Here is a 23,189-nt window from a genome sequence, read left to right on the forward strand (position 1 = left end):
GACTGCCAATGCAAGGCTTTACAAGACTCACTGCTAGGCCTCCACAAGAGGGTTATAGCAGAATTCAACCAGCCCAATTACATATGAGGATAGTTGGAAAAGTTTTAGGAAATATTACAAGAAAAAAAGCAGGTTTCCATTTTGAAAATGAAGAATTTCAATTGTCATCAATAAATAATGTGAGAAGTTTTCGAAATCCTTATTAGAAAAAAATTGAAACGTTTCCGTCGGAACATCGACACACAAGGCGGTTGAGGATTTCAAACACATCTTCAGATCACATCTTTTCAAGTTAACTGGATTCCTCGCGTTGTTTTCCTTCACCTTTTACAAATGCGTTTTTATAGACCGTTTTTATATAAATGTCACAAGTGTCACTATTCGCCCCGGGCGAATTCAAGACTACAAAATTCAAGCCAAAACTGCTTTTCATATTCGAAAGTTAACGAAGATTCAGTAACTACCTACAGCTCTGAAGCCTAATCTCTAGGCACATCGTTACACAGTTTCAGCTTGACGCAATGCAGCACATACGCAGTCCTGTAAACTGGGTTTGTTAATTTTCAAATCTAGTCTGTCTTGTTCCTACTACCAATTTACTAGGCGTAGCTCGTAGCTACCTGTAACTGTGGAATGGGTGAAACTAGGCGAAATAATATGCAATGCGGTGCACCTGAATCTGATGCTGAACCGTTTTGAAAAGAGTAAACGGCATAACTGTATTTTATATTTTTCGCATTTTAAATATTATATTTGCCATTAGCTACATATTCATAAATTTAATCCTAATGTTGGTAATCCCTACTACTACTAATATTATAAATGCTATTGAAACTCTGATGTCTGTTATCTCTTCACGCTTAAAACGCTGAACCGAGTTAGATGAAATTTGGTCGCGGGCCTCAAACTATCTCCATACCAATTTCCATCTAACAGACAGACATAGTTACAATCGTATTTATAATTTTAGTAGGGATAAGACTCGTAAGGGTTTTGTTATTTTTGGTACGTCATATTTAACTCGGCAAGAATTAGCTTGTTCCTTGTTAATTTGGAAGTAGATTTACAATTCCACCCAGAAGCACTGGAAACAGGTTACAAAGCAACCCGTATAACTGATATTGTACTGTTTTGAAACAGACAGTAATAAGTTTCAAATTTAGGGTTGCTATGTTCCGGAATCCTGTAGTCTACAGTCTATATTAGTTAATTCTCGATGTTAGTCCTATATGTCGCCATTCAAGCTTGTTATTCATTTGAAACATAGTTTCAAACGTCAAACACATCTCCAATATTGTCCATATTACATAATGTATTTCCGTTCATGTTCACTTTGAGGTTCTTGAGGCCCGATTCTGTTTTGACAATTTGATATGGCTACCATCTTATTTTAATTGGAAATGATGTGAAAAATCGTTCAGGCAACTATTAGCCCATAGATAAATAGCTAAAAACTAGCGTACCTACATATTGTAAAATATATCTTGAAAACTAAAAACACACATTATGGCTGCTCCGCTCGCTACCCCGATGTATCAAGGAATCGGCGGCGGAATCGCCGGAACTTGACACGTTTCGGCCTTTCTTTGGTGTAGGTCGCGGTGTGAAACGCCTGGCGACTCGAGGTCGTATCAAAATGAGATGAAAACAGTATACAATTGTTATAGCAGAATCGGTTTAATTGTTTGTGAAATGATTTAAACCTGAAACTGGACTGAGTATTACGATACGCTATGCCATTCAGAGCCCTGGAGACAGTGACGTGCCTTTGAGGTACCATGTTGATTAGTTCTCTTGCAACTGGAGATGCACAAAGACGTGAATGGGAACCTTTTACACAGCAGTGCAAGACTAAGCTGAGTGAAATCTGAATAGATGTAATAATTTGATTTAAATACCTACAGTTGCAGTAATTGGCACGTACAAGCTACCTGCAATAATATGTTACTCAACGAAGGCCGCAAAAATATCTGACACGATCTTATTTGTAGAGCCGTAGGAGCGTGTCAGATATTTTTGCGGCCTTCGTTGTGTAACATATTATTGCAGGTGACTGTACAGCGAGCTGTAAAATTACATGGACACATTATGTATTACTTTATTCATACCTAATGTGTAAATGTGCCATTCTCATTCAGAAGGATACTTATTCTCGGTTGTCAAAGGCGCTATTTCCATATAGCTTCAATTTGAAATCAACCTTATCGACAACCGACAATATGGTACCTTTTGGTTGAAAACGTCACAAATGCAACTTTGTACACGTGTACCGAGGTTAAACTATCATTTTGCGTCTCTTAAATTCACAATATGATGATAATTTATATTTGTCTTCTTCTGATTTCTTTTTAGATTTTAGGATGATAGTTTTATGTAGGTAGATATTGACACAAAAAATTAGACTTTTTTAATTTTATTGCATCTGTGTTATGCGAGACATACAATACATACATACATACAATACATACATACATACATACATACATACATACATACATACATACATACATACATACATACATACATACAATTACTTTGATGAAGGCTAGAGTTGATAATTGGATGCTAAGTAAGACGAACACGAAATCCAAGCAAAATTTAAATTTTAATAATGATCCCAATGTCAAGAATCGGATAATTAATTCCCTATCCTTTTTCAACCAGGTGACAGAACAGAACGAGCCGATCGTCCCATTCCACTGGGTGGAGGCTACAGTGAACGTGACCATCAAGGAGATACCTGAGGAAGCTGTGGACAAGTCCGGCTCCATCAGGTTCATCAACGTTACCGCTGAGGAGTTCATCGTCGACGAGGGTGATGTGAGTAGTCAAGTTCAAACATGTTGGAAAGTGTCAATAATGACGTTTTTATCAAGGGCCTGGTCCCTTGTTTCACCAATGTGACAATTGTTGTTTGACAGTGAATTATCGCAATAAATCCCACAACTAAGATGGTCGGTTCTTTATCATTATGCCTGTCACGTTGTAACTAATATTTAAATGCTAAAGTGACGCATGGCATGACAGGTGATAAAAATGCGACCATCATACCGCTGCTGGTTTAACAAGTATATTATATGCATTGACGTTGACTATTACTTATCCACCCAGAAACGTACTCAAAGTTGTCTGCATGCAGTGTTTGATATGAATTGTTAGCGCTGTGAAACAGGCATAAAAGGGCGATAGTTAAAGTGACTGTCAAAGCCAATCCCATTCTTCTGGAAGCCATAGTCAACGTGACCATCAACAAGGTACCAGAAGAAGCTGTGCACAAGTCCGGTTCCTTTAGGTTCATCCGCTAATTTTGGAGTCTTATTAGAACTCAAAGGGATTCTGGTCCTAAAATAAAGATTCCATTAGTGATTTAGAAGTTCTGTCTAAATGGGAGTGCCCGCCATCGCCATTAAAGACTCTGTGTCTCTTAACATATCTTTAACTATAAATCGTAGGTAAAAACGATTTGAAAATTGTTTTAAAAACTAACCCTAACTAAGTAAGCGTCACTTGCACCATTTCAATAACCCGTGGTTAACCCGTTAAACCTGGAGTTACCATGGTTACCTGTACAATTTGACACTGAGTTAACGGTTTAACCGCTTAACCCCGGGTTAATTGGATGGCGCAAGTGGTCCTAACCTTTTTAGTTTTTGTTGGATTACCTACCCTTATAACTAAGAACAGCTGTAAAAAACTAATGAAAGAAATGTATTCGTATTTTGTAAAAGAATATATTTCAATGTAAAAAATCAGAACAAAACGTACAAAATGTATGAGAAATTTAGCATTGCTGAATTTTAAAAGCACCACCACCATATTGTATTGTTTATTTGTTTCGCCATCACGCCCTAACTACGCACCAGTTAGCCATACAAATTTGCATACAGATAGTTTATAGGTAGAGCGACACACTTTTTATTCCCCAGCGATAACCGAAATATGCTAACAAACAGTCAAGGGCAAAAGCTATAACCTTTGCAAGAAAATCTAGGCTTTACCAGGCGTGGCTCGCTCCGCGATTTCGTGACGTAGTACATGCGGCCACACCAGTTTTGGTGTCTAGCAGTAGCAGTTGCCGCGCACCGCTAAATGCCTGCTCGCGTATGCGCTTGTATCTCTCATAATAGATGCGTTTTGTTAGAGTTAATCTTCTGTACTTAGTACTATTATTTATTCTGTGGCTTTATTTATGACATGTCGCTAGCAAATCATGGCATTAAACTTTGGAATTCTTGGCATAGCCGTTATGCGAGGGAAAATACGGGCGCCGTTTTACGCCTTGTAAGAAGTGGTGATATAACCTCTCTGCCATGTTCACGCCACAAAAATACACACGGCTAAATGATAGAAATGTACATAAAGCTGTAGATAAAAAAAAATGTCGTATTTATGTTTATTCATCATACTGTCTCGGGTATAAACAAACAATAAAAATGTACCATAAAAACAAGAAAACACAGAATAAGGGCGTTATTCATAAACGCGCTTAAAGCCTCAATTAGGTAGCTATTAATCGTTTGTCTTGATCTGTCATTTTGACTTTTGTATTTGTAAGAAAGGGAAAAAACATAAATTAAAGTAATTGAGGCTTGTAAAATTTTGTGAATAAGGGGTGTAAGGCACTATTAAAAAAACATGTCTTTCGACAAAGCTCCTAAAGCGACAACAATAATGACATCTCCGTTGGTTCATTTGCAAACATAGTGATTCAATAGAATTTCTAAAATTATATTAATTTCTGGATATAAACGTGGTTTTTCACAAAAGCATTCCTAAAATGTAGTCATTTCAAACATTCAAATTATCATATCTCTTAGTAAGATGAATGCATGCACGTTTTAATAGTCAGGTAGAGCTGCACTATATTAAAATAATAGAATAAGTTCACCAAAATGAAGTTACGCAGACGTAGCCAGCATGCAGCCTGGCTTGGCTTGCTCTCATTAATCGTCTTAATTCAACTTATAACTTCAACCAAATGCTCTAATGTTCAACCGAGTGGGACAGATTCCAATTGAAAACAAATGACTGTGGAATTGCCGCATGAAACTTTATTCTGGCAGTAAGCCATAGAATTCTTGCTAGATTTACGAGGTATTTTTCACTATGCATACTTCATAATTAATTTTTGGAACATATTTTAACTCTCTTTGAAATTCCACATTTGGAATGAGTTAAGATTAAGAAATAGAACTGTTAGGTAAGTTTTGGTTGGCTTTGGCGATTCATTTGGAAACGAGTTTAAATTTGCGAAATCTAATTTGAACTTTAAATCGGAAAAATTAAAGTTGAAATTCTATTGACACGTATGTGGTCGATAAATTGTACTGAGTATACCTGGAAAAAGGAAATCTTACACGTGTAATACTGACATATTTAAACCTAAAAGATAATGATTTCCTTGAATTTTCCACTGCCGTTATGAAATATAATGAAGCAAAAAGCCCGTCGAAAAGATTTTCTTTTCGGTAAATCTGAATATTCAAATTTTTACGGCGAGACGGCGTTGTGGGATATATATAGAATAAACACTTATCAAATTGTGTGTAGAAATGCTTTCTAGTTGCGCATTTTAAGGCAAAGTTATGTAGATAGGAACGTGTGTGCCCACTGCTTACCGTAGATGGTCTCACACTAGGTCCCACTAATATGCACTCATATTATAAAAAGTTTAGTATCATACCTTCACTGTTCGGATGCGTCCATCCATCATCGGTATCCGTACGTGACAAGTATCCTTTTCCAATGTTTTACAAACGTGTCCCTCCGAGTTTCTTGCCGGTTCCATATTGAGAACCCTCCTACAATTTAGAACGAATTTAAATCTTCTCGGGTCAGATATGTATCTTTACTTGAACATATTGTAATGTATAAACAGCCTTATGAACCAATTCCGCATGTATAACCAGCCTTAAAATTTATAGATTCTGTACGGATATGATGGTCGTTCTATGTCTACGTGACAGCGTGATAAAACGGTGTCCGTCACTTTCTATTCCGCGGTGTGAAAGGTGACAGTTATTTTATCACGTGGATAAAACCATCCATAATACGCCGGCTGGTTCATTATATTTGTATATACAGTTTTGCAGATTGTAATTTTGATACTGGTAAATATATTTTTTTTCCTCAGTCACCCGTTGATTACAATCGTTATATAAAGGGTTCGAAACGTCGGGATGTATATACTCGTAAATTCATTATACGCGATCAATCCGTTTCCATAGTTTTATTTTGAATGATATTATTTTACACCATACATGCTCCATCTAGTTGTAAAACATGATCCGTGGTGCTCACCCAATTCGTACTCACTCAGGCGTCTCATTCGATTCCCACTCGATGCTGAAGTGTCAAATGTTGGATATCCAACGCTTGTAGCGCGAAAGGGGATTCCTCTATTTTTAGCATAAGAGTAATATCTCACCGAAGAATTCAATTTGGTATATGGCTTCTGACAATGTTCGGCAAAAATGCGGAGCAGTCTTTTTCACGTTATTTACTAGTTATAGGTAGGCATCGTTTTATTTAATCCTTTAACGCATACGAAGTCGTATTGAACAATTTCTTTTAATAGTACTCGTGATTTTGAGTCTAAAAAGCCTAGAAGTTGATGGTTTTTCGAAAAAAAAAGTAAATGGTACCACTTTTTCTGAAAACCCGTTTACACTGTTTACATGGATTAATGTATAATTTTCTCTACAGGGCTCAAGCAAAAAGGACAAGCTGCATCACCGTCTAGCGAAGCTCTACAACACGTCTTTGGATAACGTGGACGTTTTCACTGTCTTCAACAAACCTACAGTGAAAGATGCGTTCCTTGACGTGAGGTTCTCTGCGCACGGCTCGCCGTACTATCCGCCAGAGAAGCTGGACAGCATGGTCACTACGATACAGGAGGAGGTGAGTTGTGTGGACACCCTACCCTTAAAGTTTGTGACCAGGTGACAGTCAAGGACGCGTTCCTTGGGGTAAAGTTCTCTGCGCACGGCTTGCATTACTATCATCATCAGGTCACCACAATACAGGAGGAGGTGAGTTGTGTGGACACCCTACTGCCACCTCGATTTACAATAACCATCAACCTGGTAGTTAAAGTAAAGAAGGTAATCGATACTAATTGAAACTTGAAATATACTCAAATTTATTATGTTCCGTCCTCTTATCTAGGTAACTTCTGTCCTTGGTGATTCATCATTAAAATGAGGTTAATTAATTACAAAAATATCGCATAATGCTAAACAAACCAGCTGTGACCAAGTCCCCTAAGTAAGCATCCAATTTTAATCACAAATTGACTTTGAATAACATCTGTGGCGGCAAAAAATGCCTTAATTTTGTGTCCCAACTTTATTGTGGTATGGTTAGAGACATTCCATGAATTTATATAAAAAAGCTGTTTTATCAGTGGATTTAGCTCTCTGTTGTCAACTCAACAACAATACAAGATATCGAATTGTTTTGAAACTGAAATATCTAGGCCGCTTTATATTTTTCGTCGCCTACACAAAAGAACTTTTCAATTTCAAATACGTTCTATTTGTGTTATGTATTTACTCGTATGTTATGGACGTGTTGGTTGACTTTTGTTTTGTATTGAGATAACAATTCTATGGTTTATTTAGGTACCCAGTTCCAGCTTCTATTATAATTGAAAAGTCAGAGCTACACAAACAACTTTACTAGTGATTATCGTCACCAGCCTGGCCTGTGACTTAACCACCTGGCGTTTTTTTTTAAACTAACCTCAAAATTGTCCGCAGTTGGAGAAAGAGCTGAACGCCAGAATCTACATGATCAACATCGACGAGTGCATGGTCGAGAAGGTGGAATGCGAGGACTCGTGCCGCAACGTGCTGATGAAGAACAACGTGCCTCTGTCTGTGTACACGAACACCAGCAGCTTCGTTGGCGTGTCCGCGAGGGTTGAGCCGGAGTGTACGTGTGAAGTGGAGAGCAGGATCGTGTGTTTGAATGGAGGTGGGTTTTCTGAAGAATTTGAACTTAAAGTTTGGATTGTCTGTATGCGAATAGCAGCAGCTTCGTTGGCGTGTCCGCGAGGGTTAAACCGGAGTGTACGTGTGAAGTGGAGAGCAGGATCGTGTGTTTGAATGGAAGTGAGTCTTCTGAAGACTTTAAACTTAATATTTGTACTGTCTGTATACAAACTCAGCAGCTTCGTTGGCGTGTCCGCGAGGGTTGTGCCGGAGTGTACATGAGAAGCGGAGAGCAGGATTGTGTGTTTGAATGGAGGTGAGTTATATTTTTTGAGCTTACGCGAAGAAACAGATGATGTTCCCTGGAAACTTGCTTAAAATGTTGATTATTTATTATCTTGAATGGCCTAAACTATTTCCACCAAATCAACACGCTGGATCACTTTCTCACATCAAAACGGTTATTCCTTTTTACAAGTAATCGAAGATAACCAGTTGTCAATAACAAAAACGTTATTCTTACCTCAAGAAACTCATAAAAAGATCGTAAAACTCCCGAGTTTTCAACTAAAATTCGTTGTTTCCCGAAAGCACTAGATCACACGTCAGTACAATGTTGAAACACTAAAATGGTACTCTGTTGTGCAAACCCTTTGCTCACAAAAGGACCGCCGTCGCCGGTCGACGGAGTCTGACAGTGACAATAATAGACTACAATCGGATTTGACGTTCTATTTGGTATCGTGGACACTGTAAAAGCTTTAGTCTATTAGGTACGCTATTTTTCGATACTCGGTTATAATTTTGGGATTTCGTCATAAATTGTGTGCTACAATGTGCTACAATGGGCACAAATTATTTTACCAAATATATTGCTATGAGGTTATTTAAGTTGTCACACTACCATAAGGTCAGATGGGGTAAGACAAACACTGGGGCAAGAGTAACACTTGTAAATAATCCTCATACTCTTGCCCCGGGTAAAATAAACTTTGTTTCTCTTACCATATAAGGTCATATACCTATAAATTATAAACTGAATTAGATGTCATATACTAAAGAAATAGTGACTGAAGTTTTCCTGTGGCGGAGGCCGGATATCACTGGCTGGAGCCACAGGAAGGCTTGGTTGGTGCTATTAGAGGGCTAGTCACTTTTTCAGTAGTATATAACATTTAAGTCTATTTCAATTTTTAATAAATATTCATATTTTACTCAAAATCAAACACAAAGGTAATCCGCGACATGCTTCGTCAAAACACAATCGTAATCCGCACAATCATCATCATAACCTTATTCTACATTAACACTAAAACAACCCATAATTTCTGAAACAATCTTCGTCAAAAACAACTATAAACTAAATATGCCCATCCAGTTTAAATCAGTGAGAAGCAAATAGACTGTGTAAATCGTGATCCTATAAGGCTAATTCTATCGGATGTGCCTATATACCTACTCTGAAAAGCTTCGCCATTCCTAATCCTCCTAATCCCACCTAATATACCTACATCACAGCTAACCCCTAACAATCCTCGGCCGCCTGTCAGTTTGCAGTATCACTTCACTATTGACATCCGCGAATCCGCGATATTGAGAGCCCAAGTGCAGTGTGCACTCCTCTCGAATACACAATTCTCGTGAAATACGTCGATGTCAATGGCTCGAACTTAATTATTGTTGATTTGTTTGACTGGGTCAAATGTAAATGTGATTTGTTGATATGTGGAAGTAGAATGGAACGCCGAATGTCACTTTTACGACTCTGTTCGCGTAAAATTCTAATATTTAGTAAGCCCCTTTAGTTTAGAGACGGCACCTTTCTGGTACTCGTTAACGTTACCAAGCGTCGCGTAAGCGTAATCGTTCTGTTTGCTTAGAAGTTTTTTACGCTTACGCTACGCTTACGACTGTCGTAATGATGACAGAGACGCTACGACTACGCTTCGTGTGCGGACTTGTTTTAACTCGTACGTGCTCGTAGCGTTCTCGTTCTACGCGCGTATTACTATACGCTTACGCGTCTCTTACGCTTACGCCTCGTGTGCTGAGGGCCTAAATCCAGTAACTTTGTCGAATTTTGTAACCTGGCTCTTTTGCGTCAAATTCGGTAGTTCTGATTTTTTGCAGACTTGTTTATGATGTTGGCCCAATGAATAATCCAAGTTTGTGACTTCGAGCACCGAACGCAACTTTGGCAGCCCTGTTGGGGGGGTGTTACGATCTTGTGGCTACCGGGCCAAATCAGCTTTGATTGACCTTAGAAACAATTGTGCCAACCGGCATCGCCTGAGACAAAAGTGTATACTCACTGCACATACTTAGCCTACGAATACAAGTTCGAAAAAAATATACATTTTGAAACGCTCTATCTCGGAAAGTATTAGATGTACAGAGACAATTCTAGTGTCTTATTGTAGCAAATTTAGTCTATTTTATAAACGCCCTAGGAAGTTATTATCAAAAACTAGTACTTTAGGGTTATAGTCGCCCAAATCTAAAAAAATTGCGGTTTATTCGATTTTTGACAAAGTTGCGTTCGGCGCTCGAGGTCACAAACTTGGATTATTCATTGGGCCAACATCATAAACAAGTCTGCAAAAAATCAGAACTACCGGATTTGACGCAAACGCAAAATGTATAATTTTACTGTATTAGTATGGAGATGTCACAAAAAACGTAAAATTTCTATAAAACGTCATATTGAGACATTTGTACTAGTACACCTTGTACTTTGTCACGACAAAGTCCGTTAGCTTAGACAGATTAACTATATCTTAGTTTCAAAATTTTAATTCTTACACGAAATTACGACGAACCACGTTAAAAAAAACGCAATTTAATCGATTTCCAAGACCGAAGTGATCCCATAAGTGCTCCGTAAACATAGTTTTATATGGAACACTAAAGATTACCGTCGTCAAGTTTCTAGTCTAGACGAACATTTTTATTCACCAAAATGAGTGATACTAGTTAAGGATGACTCACGCTAGACCGAGCCGGAGCTACCGGGACTTCGTATTTATATGGAAGCACCACGTGATCAGCCGTCATAGAAAATGACATATCGGACGCCTCGGCCCGGGCTCGGCCCGGTCTAGCGTGAGTCATCCTGTATGCTGTGATAATGACTTTATAATATAATAATCTTGATAATATTTTTAAAGCCGATAATGGTCCATTTTTATCAACGTGGATTAGCACCGTCCACTTTAGGCAATCAAATATATTCCAGCACTCACTCTAACCTAATGGACGAGTGATGCCACTCATGTTGAGTGCATAGAAATATGAATTAATTTAGGGCGCTCGATAACAGTCAGTAATAAATAGGGTGTACTCACTGTTTTTTTAGTTTTTGTATCGGCTATGAAAACTGATCGAACATCGATGCGAATTATTTTCGTTTCCATTAGCGGTATTCTGGTTTTTACAATTTGTTGAGATTTCGAATTTTTATTTGATTTTCACAAATCACAGTGCGTGGTATTATATTATATTATATTATATTTTTCGCGTGCCCTAATCAGCGTGAGCGATGGTCAAGATAGCATAATAACTGTAGTCCATCGCTCTTATTACCCTTAGAGCATTTAATAACCGGAGTCGCCTTTTACCGCTCTGCCGAAAACCTTGTACAATTGTGCAAACTTTTGTATGGACTGACATGGCTATTTGTACGTTACGTACAAATCATGTAGAAATACACATACATTTATACATACATTCATTTTTCATGTATACATTTGACGTTCCCTCCCCCGCAAAAATCGGCAGACTGTTTTGTACAGAAAATGACAGCCAAGGCGTCTCCAGTTACTAAATGCTCTAAGCTATTACCTAACTCAGTACATTTTAAATTCCATCAACTCCCAAAAGTCCTTATATTCTGGGGGGTGCTGCCCCTGCGTCCCATGACACGGGCAGGGTAGCATCCGCTCGGTGTAGCCCTTGCATCTCATTAAAGTGTCAAAAGGGCGTCTACGTGTTGGCTTCAGCTTCGCGCACGCCTCCGAAATGTCCGGAACACCATTGTTCCTTGATATTTTAAAGATCAAATTGTATCTTAACAAATTGTAAAATAGGAATACCGGTCGAGTCCATTTACGGTTATATTACAGTAGGTCTACTATATGCTGTGGGTCTACATATAGTACATATGGTTAGGAGGTCTGCGAATAAGAAACAATACGCAAAACTTAAGATATGGTGGGAAAGTCGGTTAACCCGTTCAAATTTCACGACAACAACATGCATCACGAGTCCACGAATAATTTTACAACTTGTACAGCTACGCGGAGCACGTCAACGTGAATTTTAGCATTTTAATTGAAACGCGAAGGAATTAAGACCTACTCTTGGAAAGGAATAAGTCTTGCCTTCTTGCCTCTTACATATTGGGACCAGTGCAGAAGTAACATCCATCTAATATTTTTTCCTCATATACAGGCACACCGTTCGCCGACAAATGCGAATGCCCCGAAGGCCTCACCGGCCCCCGTTGCGAGCAGACCTCCATCGGTTTCCACGGCGACGGCTGGGCCATGTACCCCCCACCCCCGGCCTGCCACGAGGGCCACATGACCCTCACTGTGACGTCACACACCAGCAACAGCTTGGTCTTCTATCTGGGGCCCCTCAAGTACAATCCTCTGCTGGATGTTCAAGGTAAGATTTCGTGACCACTGTACAGCACAACTGTACAGCGCGCAATTTGGCAACGCCAAGTATTGTAATGCCGCGCAAGAGGTTTGACATATAGAATTTCATTTTAAAGTCGGTCCAAAAAAAGTCTGCAGCGGATTTGATAGCCCACGCAGTGCAAGTGTCATTTATACTTCATAATTTCATAGAAGTTTGACGTTTAAAATAACACTTTCACTGCGTAAGCTATCAAATCCGCTGCAGACTATTCTTGGTCTGACTCTAGTCAATCAAAAATTTTATTGACCAATTAAAACTTTTTTTGAATAGCGGGAAATTGTATATTGAATACACATTCCTTAATTAAGTATTTCTGCATGCATTATTATACTCATACTCATATCCCTCCTATAACAACAACACCTCTTTATGTTAAAACAGTATAGTACAGCATAAAAATAACATAAAAAAACCTACTAGTGTATATACGATTGTAACAGGTATCCATTACTTTGATAACCCATCTAATGTACCTTCCCACTAATGACACGTGAATTACTATATTTGTAGCGTAAATCATCCTTCGATACCTTCAAAATTATTGGATGAAGAATTTGATTAACGATATGTCCTGGCGCTGTCACTCGCTACTGTAATTACGTACGTACGTACATAAATAATATCCAAATCAGTCGTTTCATGTTTGGAAAGTGTGAAGATAAATAATGTAAAGTTATGTTTTTAAGAGTCACGAAGCTAGCCGCAGCCATACAATCGGTGTAACTCTTAAGAATATTAATAAGTCTTTCCCGAGGGACTCCAATATTGAGGGTTATTAAGGCCGTTTCCTGATTAGTCGGTAAAGAATCGGTGTGACATACATAGAATAGTATCTACTATAAATATTATTCAGGAACAGGCCTAATACACGTTAACATAAAGTTCAAAAAGTAAGGAAAGCTTGTCAAATATTCTAAGCAGATTTTTATTTATTTTTAGATTTTATACAAACTTATTTACATGCAAATTTGGAATCCTTTGATATCAAAGTATATACTTGGCACACCCGCAGTCAGATTTCTTCCACATTACATCATGTTAGCCGACGTTCTCAAGTTAATCTCACATTTAACGGCTTTTTTTACAGTTTGGCAATGTTTCTTGCAAGAACGCAAAGATTCGCCGGCCGATGCCAAATTGCCAATCCAGTTAAGTGAAAAGTACACACAGTAACGAGGCCAGCAGATCAGAGTATCCAGTTAATTTGTGCCACGCCGATTTTCTGAACCGTTTATTTTTATACACATCTACGAAGTTATGGTTATATCTCTCCGATACTACTTCTGATTAGGTAGATATTAGGCCCCTTTGTCTATTGTCTTCGAAATGTAATTCAATTTCCACAAATATACTTCGTTCAATTGCGGAAAGCTATGTTAGTGGATTCTTTTGCGACATCAAATAAAAAAGAGGCAATTTCTCGCAATTTTATGCTTACCTTTTTCTGCGCCCATATTAGGATCTCACTTCTGATAGGACCTATAGAAACGTCTTAATTACCTATATGTCAGAAATCGTACTTAAAAATAATATATAAATCTATTTTCTTAGTACTTTGTTTATGACAGTTAGAAATTGTTGTATACGGCCGCCACAAAACCATTTTCACAGTTGTAAAAACGTCAAAGAAAAAACTACAAGGTAATTCTCAAACTATTTCTCATAATTTACAACCGATCCTCGTTTGTGATAACTTGAAAACTACCTATAGCAACTTCGATAAGACTTCGGCAACTAAGTTCGTTAACTTACAATGTCGTTAACTAGGATTCGACTACGACGCACAACAATGTTGCCGCCAACAATGAATACGTCACATTGGATTGGCGTAACAACTTGAATAATGATTTCCGGCCTGACTCCACAATGGTCCCTTGGGTATTCTGTACGTTTTATTTTTATAGTTGTACCGTGCTCTCTAATTAGCCGGGAAACAGTGGATTCCAATTCGATCGGACCAATCACGAGGCTTCATTTACATTTCTGAAGATGCGATGGGTGCCGCTGGCATTGCAGCGCAAATGTATATTTCTCGAGTTCGAAATTCGATTGGCAATTTGTTTCCCTCACGCAAAAGAAACTTGGTAACGTTGTTATACTCCCTTAGTACGCCTAGTTCACAGTTACGGCAATAATGATTTTTTAATGATTCCATAATGACTGACAGCCGTGTACGGGGTGTTATGATTTATGGACTACGATCGCGTGTTCGAGTGTTATTGCTCTATACGGTTTCTGGAATATTCTGTACGATTACTTAGTGCGTTCTTGTTTGGGAACCTCGTTTCGGCATTGTTTGTTCATAATTAATAATAATGCTCTAAAATAAAGCGGGGCCCGGGTGTCTACATAATGGTTATAACCTGAATAACCGATTGTGATTATGGGCATTAAATATTCACCTAGTTTAGTTTAGATGTATTTTTTACGTAGATATCAATTTTGGGTAGCTTTATGTAATCGAATAGTGTTGTCTTTGTGCCTGCTTTATAATTAAAACCCTTTGAAGCTTCGAATTTCTCCGAACGGCTGTCATGGAATACCAAACCAGATTTGATTGTAAATTGTAGTTAGTATACTCCAAACAAAGCTCCTTTAAGGATCTCAAATTAAATTTTCAGCCGTTATCTACCCACCTATTTCTCAATTTTTTGCCACGACTCGCTAAATGAGTCAAAGGTCCCAGCAGTCTAATCCCAAATCTGAATTTCTCAAAAATAAATAAAATTTTGGGGACAATCTGACACAGATCAAACTAGCCCCAAACTAAGAGAAGCCTTTACTATGGTTACTAGGTGACCTATATCCATAACTTAGTAACAAATATTAGTGATAAACACACAAATAAATGTACTGACCGTTATTCAAACCCAGGACCTTCTGCTTTGTAGGCAGGATCACTACCGACTATAATAGGCTAAGAGGCCGTAAAAGGGAGAATCTATCAAATACTAAAACTAATCCGATTAATTCGACATATTCTCAATGGATGATGAACTAATAAACAAATATTAGGAGACATCATACACAGATAAACATAGCCCCAAACTAAGCAAAGCTATGGGTGCTAGGTGACGATATACATACTTATATAGATAAATACATACTACACCTACATAGATAACAACTATGACTTAGGAACAAATATTTGTGTTCCTCACACAAATAAATGCGCTTACCGGAATTCGAACCCAGGACATCGGCTTCGCAAGCAGAGTCACTACCCACTAGGCCAGACCGGTCAATGGTGGCTGGTAATGGCGGATAAGATAATATATTTCGGACATAAGATCGAGAAACTGATTACATTATTTAGTATACTAGTCGGGTTTCGAACTCACGTTCTCCAGATTACTAAGTGCTACGCTCAGTTACCAGTTCAAATTCAATTTCACTAGTTTAGTATAGTAGTAATTTAAAAAAACGTGTCCCGGTTGAGTAGAGTTTTAAGTACTCGTATAAAGTTTTGTTAGAGTTCCGAAAACTGAAAATTAGACACTAAACACGAGAGTTCTTAAGTCGTTAGGTACTTGCCGTTTTGCTTCTGAAGCCCCGTTTGGTCTTTCCTGTACTTTTGGGCAAGTTTGCTGTGTCTTCTCAAAACCATAATTAATGATACAGGAAGCGATACATAACATCTAAGAAATAATATAAACTTTATTATTGTGTAAGTTGTTATCCTACTAACTGCGCCATTTAATATTTTAAAATTGAAATTTGTTTCCCTTTTTAACAAACACAGATACCAAAGTAACAGACAAAGACAAACATATTTCACTATTACAGTTTACTAACATAGAGAGCTATGTTAAATAAGGAAATGAGAGCTATGTTAAAAAGGAAACATATAATATATACCTTAAAATAATATAATAACTTTATTCTGTTGTGATAAAATAGCCGTTACATGTTTTTAGAAACGTTGGCTACCATATAATTTTAAAACCTTTTGGCGTTCTACACGGTATTGCTTTTACACTTAGATAACTCTGTTTAGTACCATGGGAATTGAGTGTGACGCCGGCAAGTCCGCCGACTAAACTACTCGTCTAGTGTAAACACGGCTTAAGAAGTTCCATCGTGGCATGACGACAAGACACAGATGACTCACTGGTTAGATTGAGCATTTAAGGCTGTCCCACTCATGTCCATTCAAGAGTCATTATCCAGAACGTCAATAGTTATTTGTACAACAAGAGATCAAAGTTTGATATTTCTTCGAGTGCTTATTTTGAGTCCCGTGCAAGCGAAAGATTCTATAATAGATTCACGAGCGTAGCGAGTGAATCTAATTTAGAATCTTGAGCGTAGTAAGGGATTCAAAAGCGCACGAGATGTAAATAACTTTGATCTCGTGTAGTACACAAAATTTTTCACCCTAAGCAGTGAGAACATACCTAGAGGGACAGAGATAATAGAACCCAAGTATATCGAACTTGTATTAGACCCCGCATGTTGAAATGACTATAAAGGTCACTTGAATGTCATTTTGTCTCACTCAGTGAGCAAAATCGCATTTTGCTCACTGAGTGAGACACAATCAGTGAGCAAAATGCGATTTTGCTCACTGAGTGAGACAAAATGACTCAGTGAGCAAAATCGCATTTTGCTCACTGTTTTTAAGAAGCAAAGTACCCTTGTTCGAGCTGCTGAGGTGAAAAACATATTTATAAGGCCCTTCACCTCTTAATGCATGAAGTATATACTCATATTTACACAGGTAAAGTTATAACCAAATTCACTTTAAATTAATAATTTATATCGTCATAACATAGTCTTAATTTCAAGATAACTTGGTTGGCACTAGTCTTATTTCAGTATCAATATTGATACTCCCTGCGTCTAAGGGTTAAGGAATAAAATGAGATAATATGAGAGCTTTATTGTTCATTTCAGTTACGTAGACGTTTACGATACGATCTTTACTATAAGGGTAAACATGCGATGTTGTAGTATAAAGTGCTGTAGAATGCTTTTGGGTCTTAAAATAATTAGATTACAAGTAAAATGCCGATTTTTGGTACTGTTTGTAAACGCTTCACAATGCGGAATCTAAAGTAGGTAGTCTCTGCGACAAGCTAACGTAGATATTTTATTTTTATAAACTTGAGCGGAAAACTTAATTTTCTGGTGGACTTGTCGCAATTTGCGGCATTTGAGGACGACAAGAAATGGCGGATTAGTGTTATGATTTGCTTCCATGCGAAAATGGTTCAATTACGATGTATTTAGAAAGAAAATACTTGCCAGCTTATGTATGTTGTGTTTGGAACTGCGTTTCCCTCACGAACGTAAAGTCAATCCAAGTGAAATGAAATATCCACAGTATTGATTTTAATTAGTTTTGAGGTTAGCTAGAAGAGATACCTCATAGGGATAAGTTCTCTTTTGTACTTTTAGTTATATATCTGTTGTAACCTAGCATTGTTTCGTATAATAAAGTAATATCTGGGAGACCAAGCTTTGTTCGGTAAACAAATAAAAACTCAATAATGCGCGTTTTCCTAGATATAAGACTGGATCTACTAGATCTAGATCGATTATTCGCGAATTTCATCAAATTCATCGAATTTCATAGAGCCATTTCCGAGATCTCCGAAATATATATATAAATAAATATATGTATATACAAGAATTGCTCGTTTAAAGGTATTCGATTTATTACTTTTATACAATATGTATGCCAATAAAATAATATTAGTCTAAAATACCGTTCCGTACCGTACCGTACCCCAGAGACATCCATATTTAACTTACGTCCTCTACAGATTACTTCTAAGTTTGCCCACGAGAACAATCCAACTAGCAATCCTATTAAGGATGCATTGGCTGCATTCTGTCTAGTCAGTATTGTGCCAATCCGATGAACGTCTTTAACATGCACAATGCTACAAAATGTCGTCTAAACAGTGTGCATTTTGGATGCTCTGCGCATTCAATTGGTGTTTAGCGCGGCGATGCTTTATGCAGCTTTCCGATGCTATGGAATCAGTCAATTCCATTAGGACTTCTATAGTAAGAGATAGAGAAAGTTTAATCTGTCTGCAGAAGTTCGTCTTAAAAATTTAAAGCTGTGTTTTAAAATGTTTTTGAAGAAAAAAATAGTGACTGGAAAGTTTTCGCTTAGTAAAGCATTCAATTATTTTCACGATTTTCAAAACTCCCGCTTGACTTCAATAAAAACAGTAAAGAGCAGCACACACTGTCCAGCAGTGAACGCTTTTCCGCTTTTATGTTGACGATGATGAGAATTATAATAAATTGGACTGTGTAGTGGACCCATACCCCAGATGAATATCGTTTACCGACTAAAGCCACCAAAAAGTAACAATTTATTGGGATGCGAATAAAAGTCATGTGGCATACACACGGCGAAACGTCACTTGGCTAGTCCCCCCAGGACGCTATTAACAGGTTGAAAAAGTAATAAATGGATATATCTCTTAAACACGGTAAATTGAAAATGGTGCTTGGTTGATGATGATTATTGTAATCTAACCAAACACTTCTCTTACAGATTTCCTCTCCCTGGAGCTAGTTGACGGCTACCCGATCCTCCTGGTGAACTACGGCTCCGGCACCACTAGGCTCAACAACAGCGTCGTCCACGTCGCGGACGGCAAGCCTCACCTCATCGAGATCGTGCTGATGAAGAGCTCGATAGAGATGTTCGTGGATCGATGCAAGCTGTCCACTTGTATGAGCCTAGCGGCGCCTATTGCGCCTAGAGAAATACTTAATGGTAAGATTTTTAACTCTGGGTGACACTTCTTTTGCCTGGTGCCTAGATAATAAATAACTGGATCACGATGGCCGCAGAAATGCAATAGATACTGCGTTTTATTTTAGGGAAACGAGCAGTACGTCATTATTTTCCGTTTGGCTTGAATGTTTCTTCAGGTGTCCAAACTGTACCCAAATAAATACTTGTTGACATGAATCAAACAAGCTAGTTTTCACAAAACCCTTTAAAGAATAGGTATTCAAGTAAATCTATTTACATTTTTCCATCATTTTCCTAACGACTAGTTTTAACCGCGTTTTTACTTCGCTAATGAGTAGTTTATACGTATCTAGGGCGACGGTGTTTTTTGCATGTTTCCATTATTGCTGGATTATACAGGGTCGCCAGAAATCTGATAAAACCTGCTTTTTATGCAGAATTAACGAGGCCCGTGAAATAGGCAAAAAGGCCCAGGGTTTATGGCCCGCTCCTCTTGAAATTTAATAGTATTGACATAGGTTTTATGGCCCTTGCACATGGCAGTAAGAATTTTCGGTATGGCGGTCAGCAAAATATAATCAGCGCGTGTCTATACCTTAGTATAGATTAGAGCACGCGCTGATTCAGTTGAGATAATGTATACATGTGTCGCCGCAGATTAGAGATGTGATGTCAAGATAACAGTGGTGTATAAAACGCTTAGTTATAATTGAATAAATTAGTCTAAGATTACCAGTCAACGGAGTCTTTTACTCACTCTACCCAGTTCCCCTGAAGTACATGACTCCATTTAATCAATTCGCAATTAGCGTGAATTTCCTTGCGCGTCGTAGAGTAGTCCGTCGCTAGGTTTGCTGCATGCCACATCAGGATTAAAGGATCCTCTTGCCATAGAGCGTCGCTTGATGCTTGGTGTCACGGTGGGTCATGTCACGCTCTTCATAATTATCTCTTCTTGCTTCTAACGATATTCTGTGGTCCAAGAATCCGGAAACCGGAATATAATGGAAGTTACCGGTGGTTCCCACGATGTCAGTGTTGTCAACTCGATGGAAGGGTGGCGAAATGAAATTGAGGCGAGATCATTTTGTCAGTCCTGCTCGACAAGCAATTGCGAAATCAAATTGTGGCGGCAATTGAGTGTCGCAGTCACTTACTTCCGAGGCTTCTTCACTGGAGCTCTTCGTGTAGACGTCTCAGCAGGTGCGTGTTCCTTCGGCGGTTACTACTATAAGGAAAGTGGCAACCGTGCACGTCGGTCCCCGTAGAGACCCCACTCGGGGTCACCACTTTAGGGGAACTGGGTAGAGTGAGTAAAAGACTCCGTTGACCGGTAATCTTAGACTAATTTATTCAATTATTAGGGTCAAACAGCAATGATTTTATCATAGTTCTCTAAATAAAAGGAGGACCTTTTCACGTGGATAAGGGTTAAATAAGAAAATTAACCTTTATAGCCCTTAACTCTTGTGTATGTCTACAGGAAAGACATAACACAGTGATCTGTTTGACCCATTAATATATACTAAGCGTTTTATACACCACTGTTATCTTGACATCACATCTCTAATCTGCGGCGACACATACATTATCTCAACTGAATCAGCGCGTGCTCTAATCTATACTAAGCTATCGACACACGCTGATTATATTTTGCTGACCGCCATATTCGGTAACGGTAAATTATGAAAATCTACAGTTTTATAGGCGAACATATCAGTTACTCACCTATACAAACTATTATTTATCATCATGCTTACTCATACTGTGTTTCAAAGTGGAGTCTGGAATGAATTCTGTTTAGCAAATAATTATGGCCGCGTTTCCTTATTGAATGTTAATACTGCTATACCGAAATATTGCCAAAGGTATAATTTAAAGCTAAGTAGTGTACATTTTCTCATAATAGTGTATATATACCTAAATGTCCAAACTCCATTCAAATATATATTTCCCAACCCGCCCAAAATATGGTTTCCAGGCGCTTCGATTGGTAAATTCAAATGCCAACGTCTGCAATAAATTTCCATACATTATTACTGTACAAGAATCTTATGTTTTCGCTGAGCGCCGCATTTCCCAACAGCTGCGAGAATTATAGAAAAGTTCCCGACCTCGTTGTGGTATTCTTATCATAAAATTTTAGTTTACAACTGAACAAAACAATGCTAGTGTCTGAATAAAGCTCGTTTCCCGACAGTTTATTTTGCCTACTTGAACTCTTTGACTTACAGCGTGGCTACTTGGCTAGTCGTTAACTAACTTTCTACCGTGGCTTTTTGCTTCAAGTTTTGCGTGCATACATTATGCAATGTAGACTACATTTTAGTGTTTTAGTGCTGTCGAATTTTATACAGCTTTTCAGTTTACGATATGCAACAATTGCTGCAAAAGCCTCACGTTGCAACTTTTAATTGAAACAGTAGGTATTTGAATGTAAACAAGCGTATACGCTAGAAATACAGTGTTGTTTGAAGAACTTTAACAAGCACGCCACTTTAAGTGGCATTTGATTTACCTATTTTTGCTAAATTTGGTGTGTCTGTGTAAATATAGATATTACTTAGATAACCAGTGCGACTCGGTTGGAGGTTCTATTATATTTTAGGTTGTACAGATGTAGTGCATAAATATTTTTACATCGTATTTTTATGGAAACTTACGAACGTGTCTTGCTATTTCAGTCAGTCTAGGTACAAAAAGTAATGACATTGATTGAACTACCATGACAAATACGAACGTTTCCGAGAAAATACGATGGAAAACAATTATGCACTTTATCTGTATAACATGCAGACAGCAGAATAGAAAGCCTAGATGACAAATAGAAAAGTAAAATATATCGGGATAACAAATGCGAGGAAAAGTCACGTCATAATTGCCCTGCATTAAACAGGGTGGCTAAAAAATAAGCGCATTCCCGTTGCCAGGGAGGTTTTGGGATGGGTTCGAGGTTGGTCCCATAGTAAAAGTTACTCAGTATAATCTAGCCCAAAACCTCCCTGGCAACGGGAATGCACTATTTTTTTAGCCAGCCTGTATAAGTTTCGATTGGCGCTTACTTAAAACATTTGTACCGTATATTAATGTATTTGTGTTCTACAGTGAATGGACCCCTTCAATTGGGTGGAGCTACCATCGACTTCAGACATCTAGCACACCAGTTTGGCTGGCAGCACATCCCCACCAACCAGCACTTCGTTGGTTGCATCAGCAATTTCACGTACAACGACTATGTAAGTACCCACCTGTCAGAGAACTCCTACACTTAGGACATTTGCGTCGGTGGTCAACATATATACGGCGCGTCAATTGGCTTGCAAGTTCATAACAACTGCGTGCCTACCCACCAAGCTATCGACAAAATATCTTAGGAAGTCAAGGCAGATGATTCTCTAATGTATCTACGCTACGTCCTTGTATTTATTTTCCTCCTAGTCGGAAGTGACCCTGCTTACGAAGCAGGAGGTCTCGGGTTCGAATCCTGGTAAGGGCATTTATATGTGTGTTAATCACAAATATTTGTTCCTCAATTAGGTACGGATATTTATAAATGATATATATCGTCTCTAGTACCCACAACACAAGCCTTATTGAGCTTACTGTGAGACTAGGTCGGTATATTAACCTCGCAGTCTTACGACTATATGTTGAAACAACAGCCTGTGTATCTGCAGAACCAAACGAAATATTCCTTCTCTTCATAGATTGAAGCTCTAAAGATTCTTCAAGGAAATTAGTATCTTTTGTGGCGGAATCTAGCGTCGAGTGCATAGAAGATGCTCTGTGTAATTTCCTCAACTTACGCTGCATTTGTTAACTCT

General features: G+C 38.2%; 1 protein-coding gene across 6 annotated transcripts in view; it reads left to right on the plus strand.

Annotated features, from left to right (window-relative positions):
* Positions 1-23,189, plus strand: part of LOC134806861 (DE-cadherin) — a 402,744-nt gene that overhangs the window by 366,178 nt on the left and 13,377 nt on the right. For 4 of the 6 annotated variants that reach the window (XM_063780271.1, XM_063780285.1, XM_063780301.1 and 1 more), the window contains 7 exons: positions 2,665-2,820; positions 6,706-6,882; positions 7,014-7,034; positions 7,764-7,980; positions 12,387-12,605; positions 19,159-19,383; positions 22,471-22,601. In XM_063780271.1, coding sequence (XP_063636341.1) covers positions 2,665-2,820; positions 6,706-6,882; positions 7,014-7,034; positions 7,764-7,980; positions 12,387-12,605; positions 19,159-19,383; positions 22,471-22,601 — 1,146 coding nt within the window. Of the gene's footprint in view, positions 1-2,664; positions 2,821-6,705; positions 6,904-7,013; positions 7,035-7,763; positions 7,981-12,386; positions 12,606-19,158; positions 19,384-22,470; positions 22,602-23,189 lie in introns of all 6 variants that reach the window. The other 2 variants (XM_063780280.1, XM_063780293.1) reach the window with 1 other exon arrangement.

This window comes from Cydia splendana, chromosome 1 (assembly GCF_910591565.1).
Source record: "Cydia splendana chromosome 1, ilCydSple1.2, whole genome shotgun sequence".
In the NCBI taxonomy this organism is placed as follows: Eukaryota; Metazoa; Arthropoda; class Insecta; order Lepidoptera; family Tortricidae; genus Cydia; species Cydia splendana.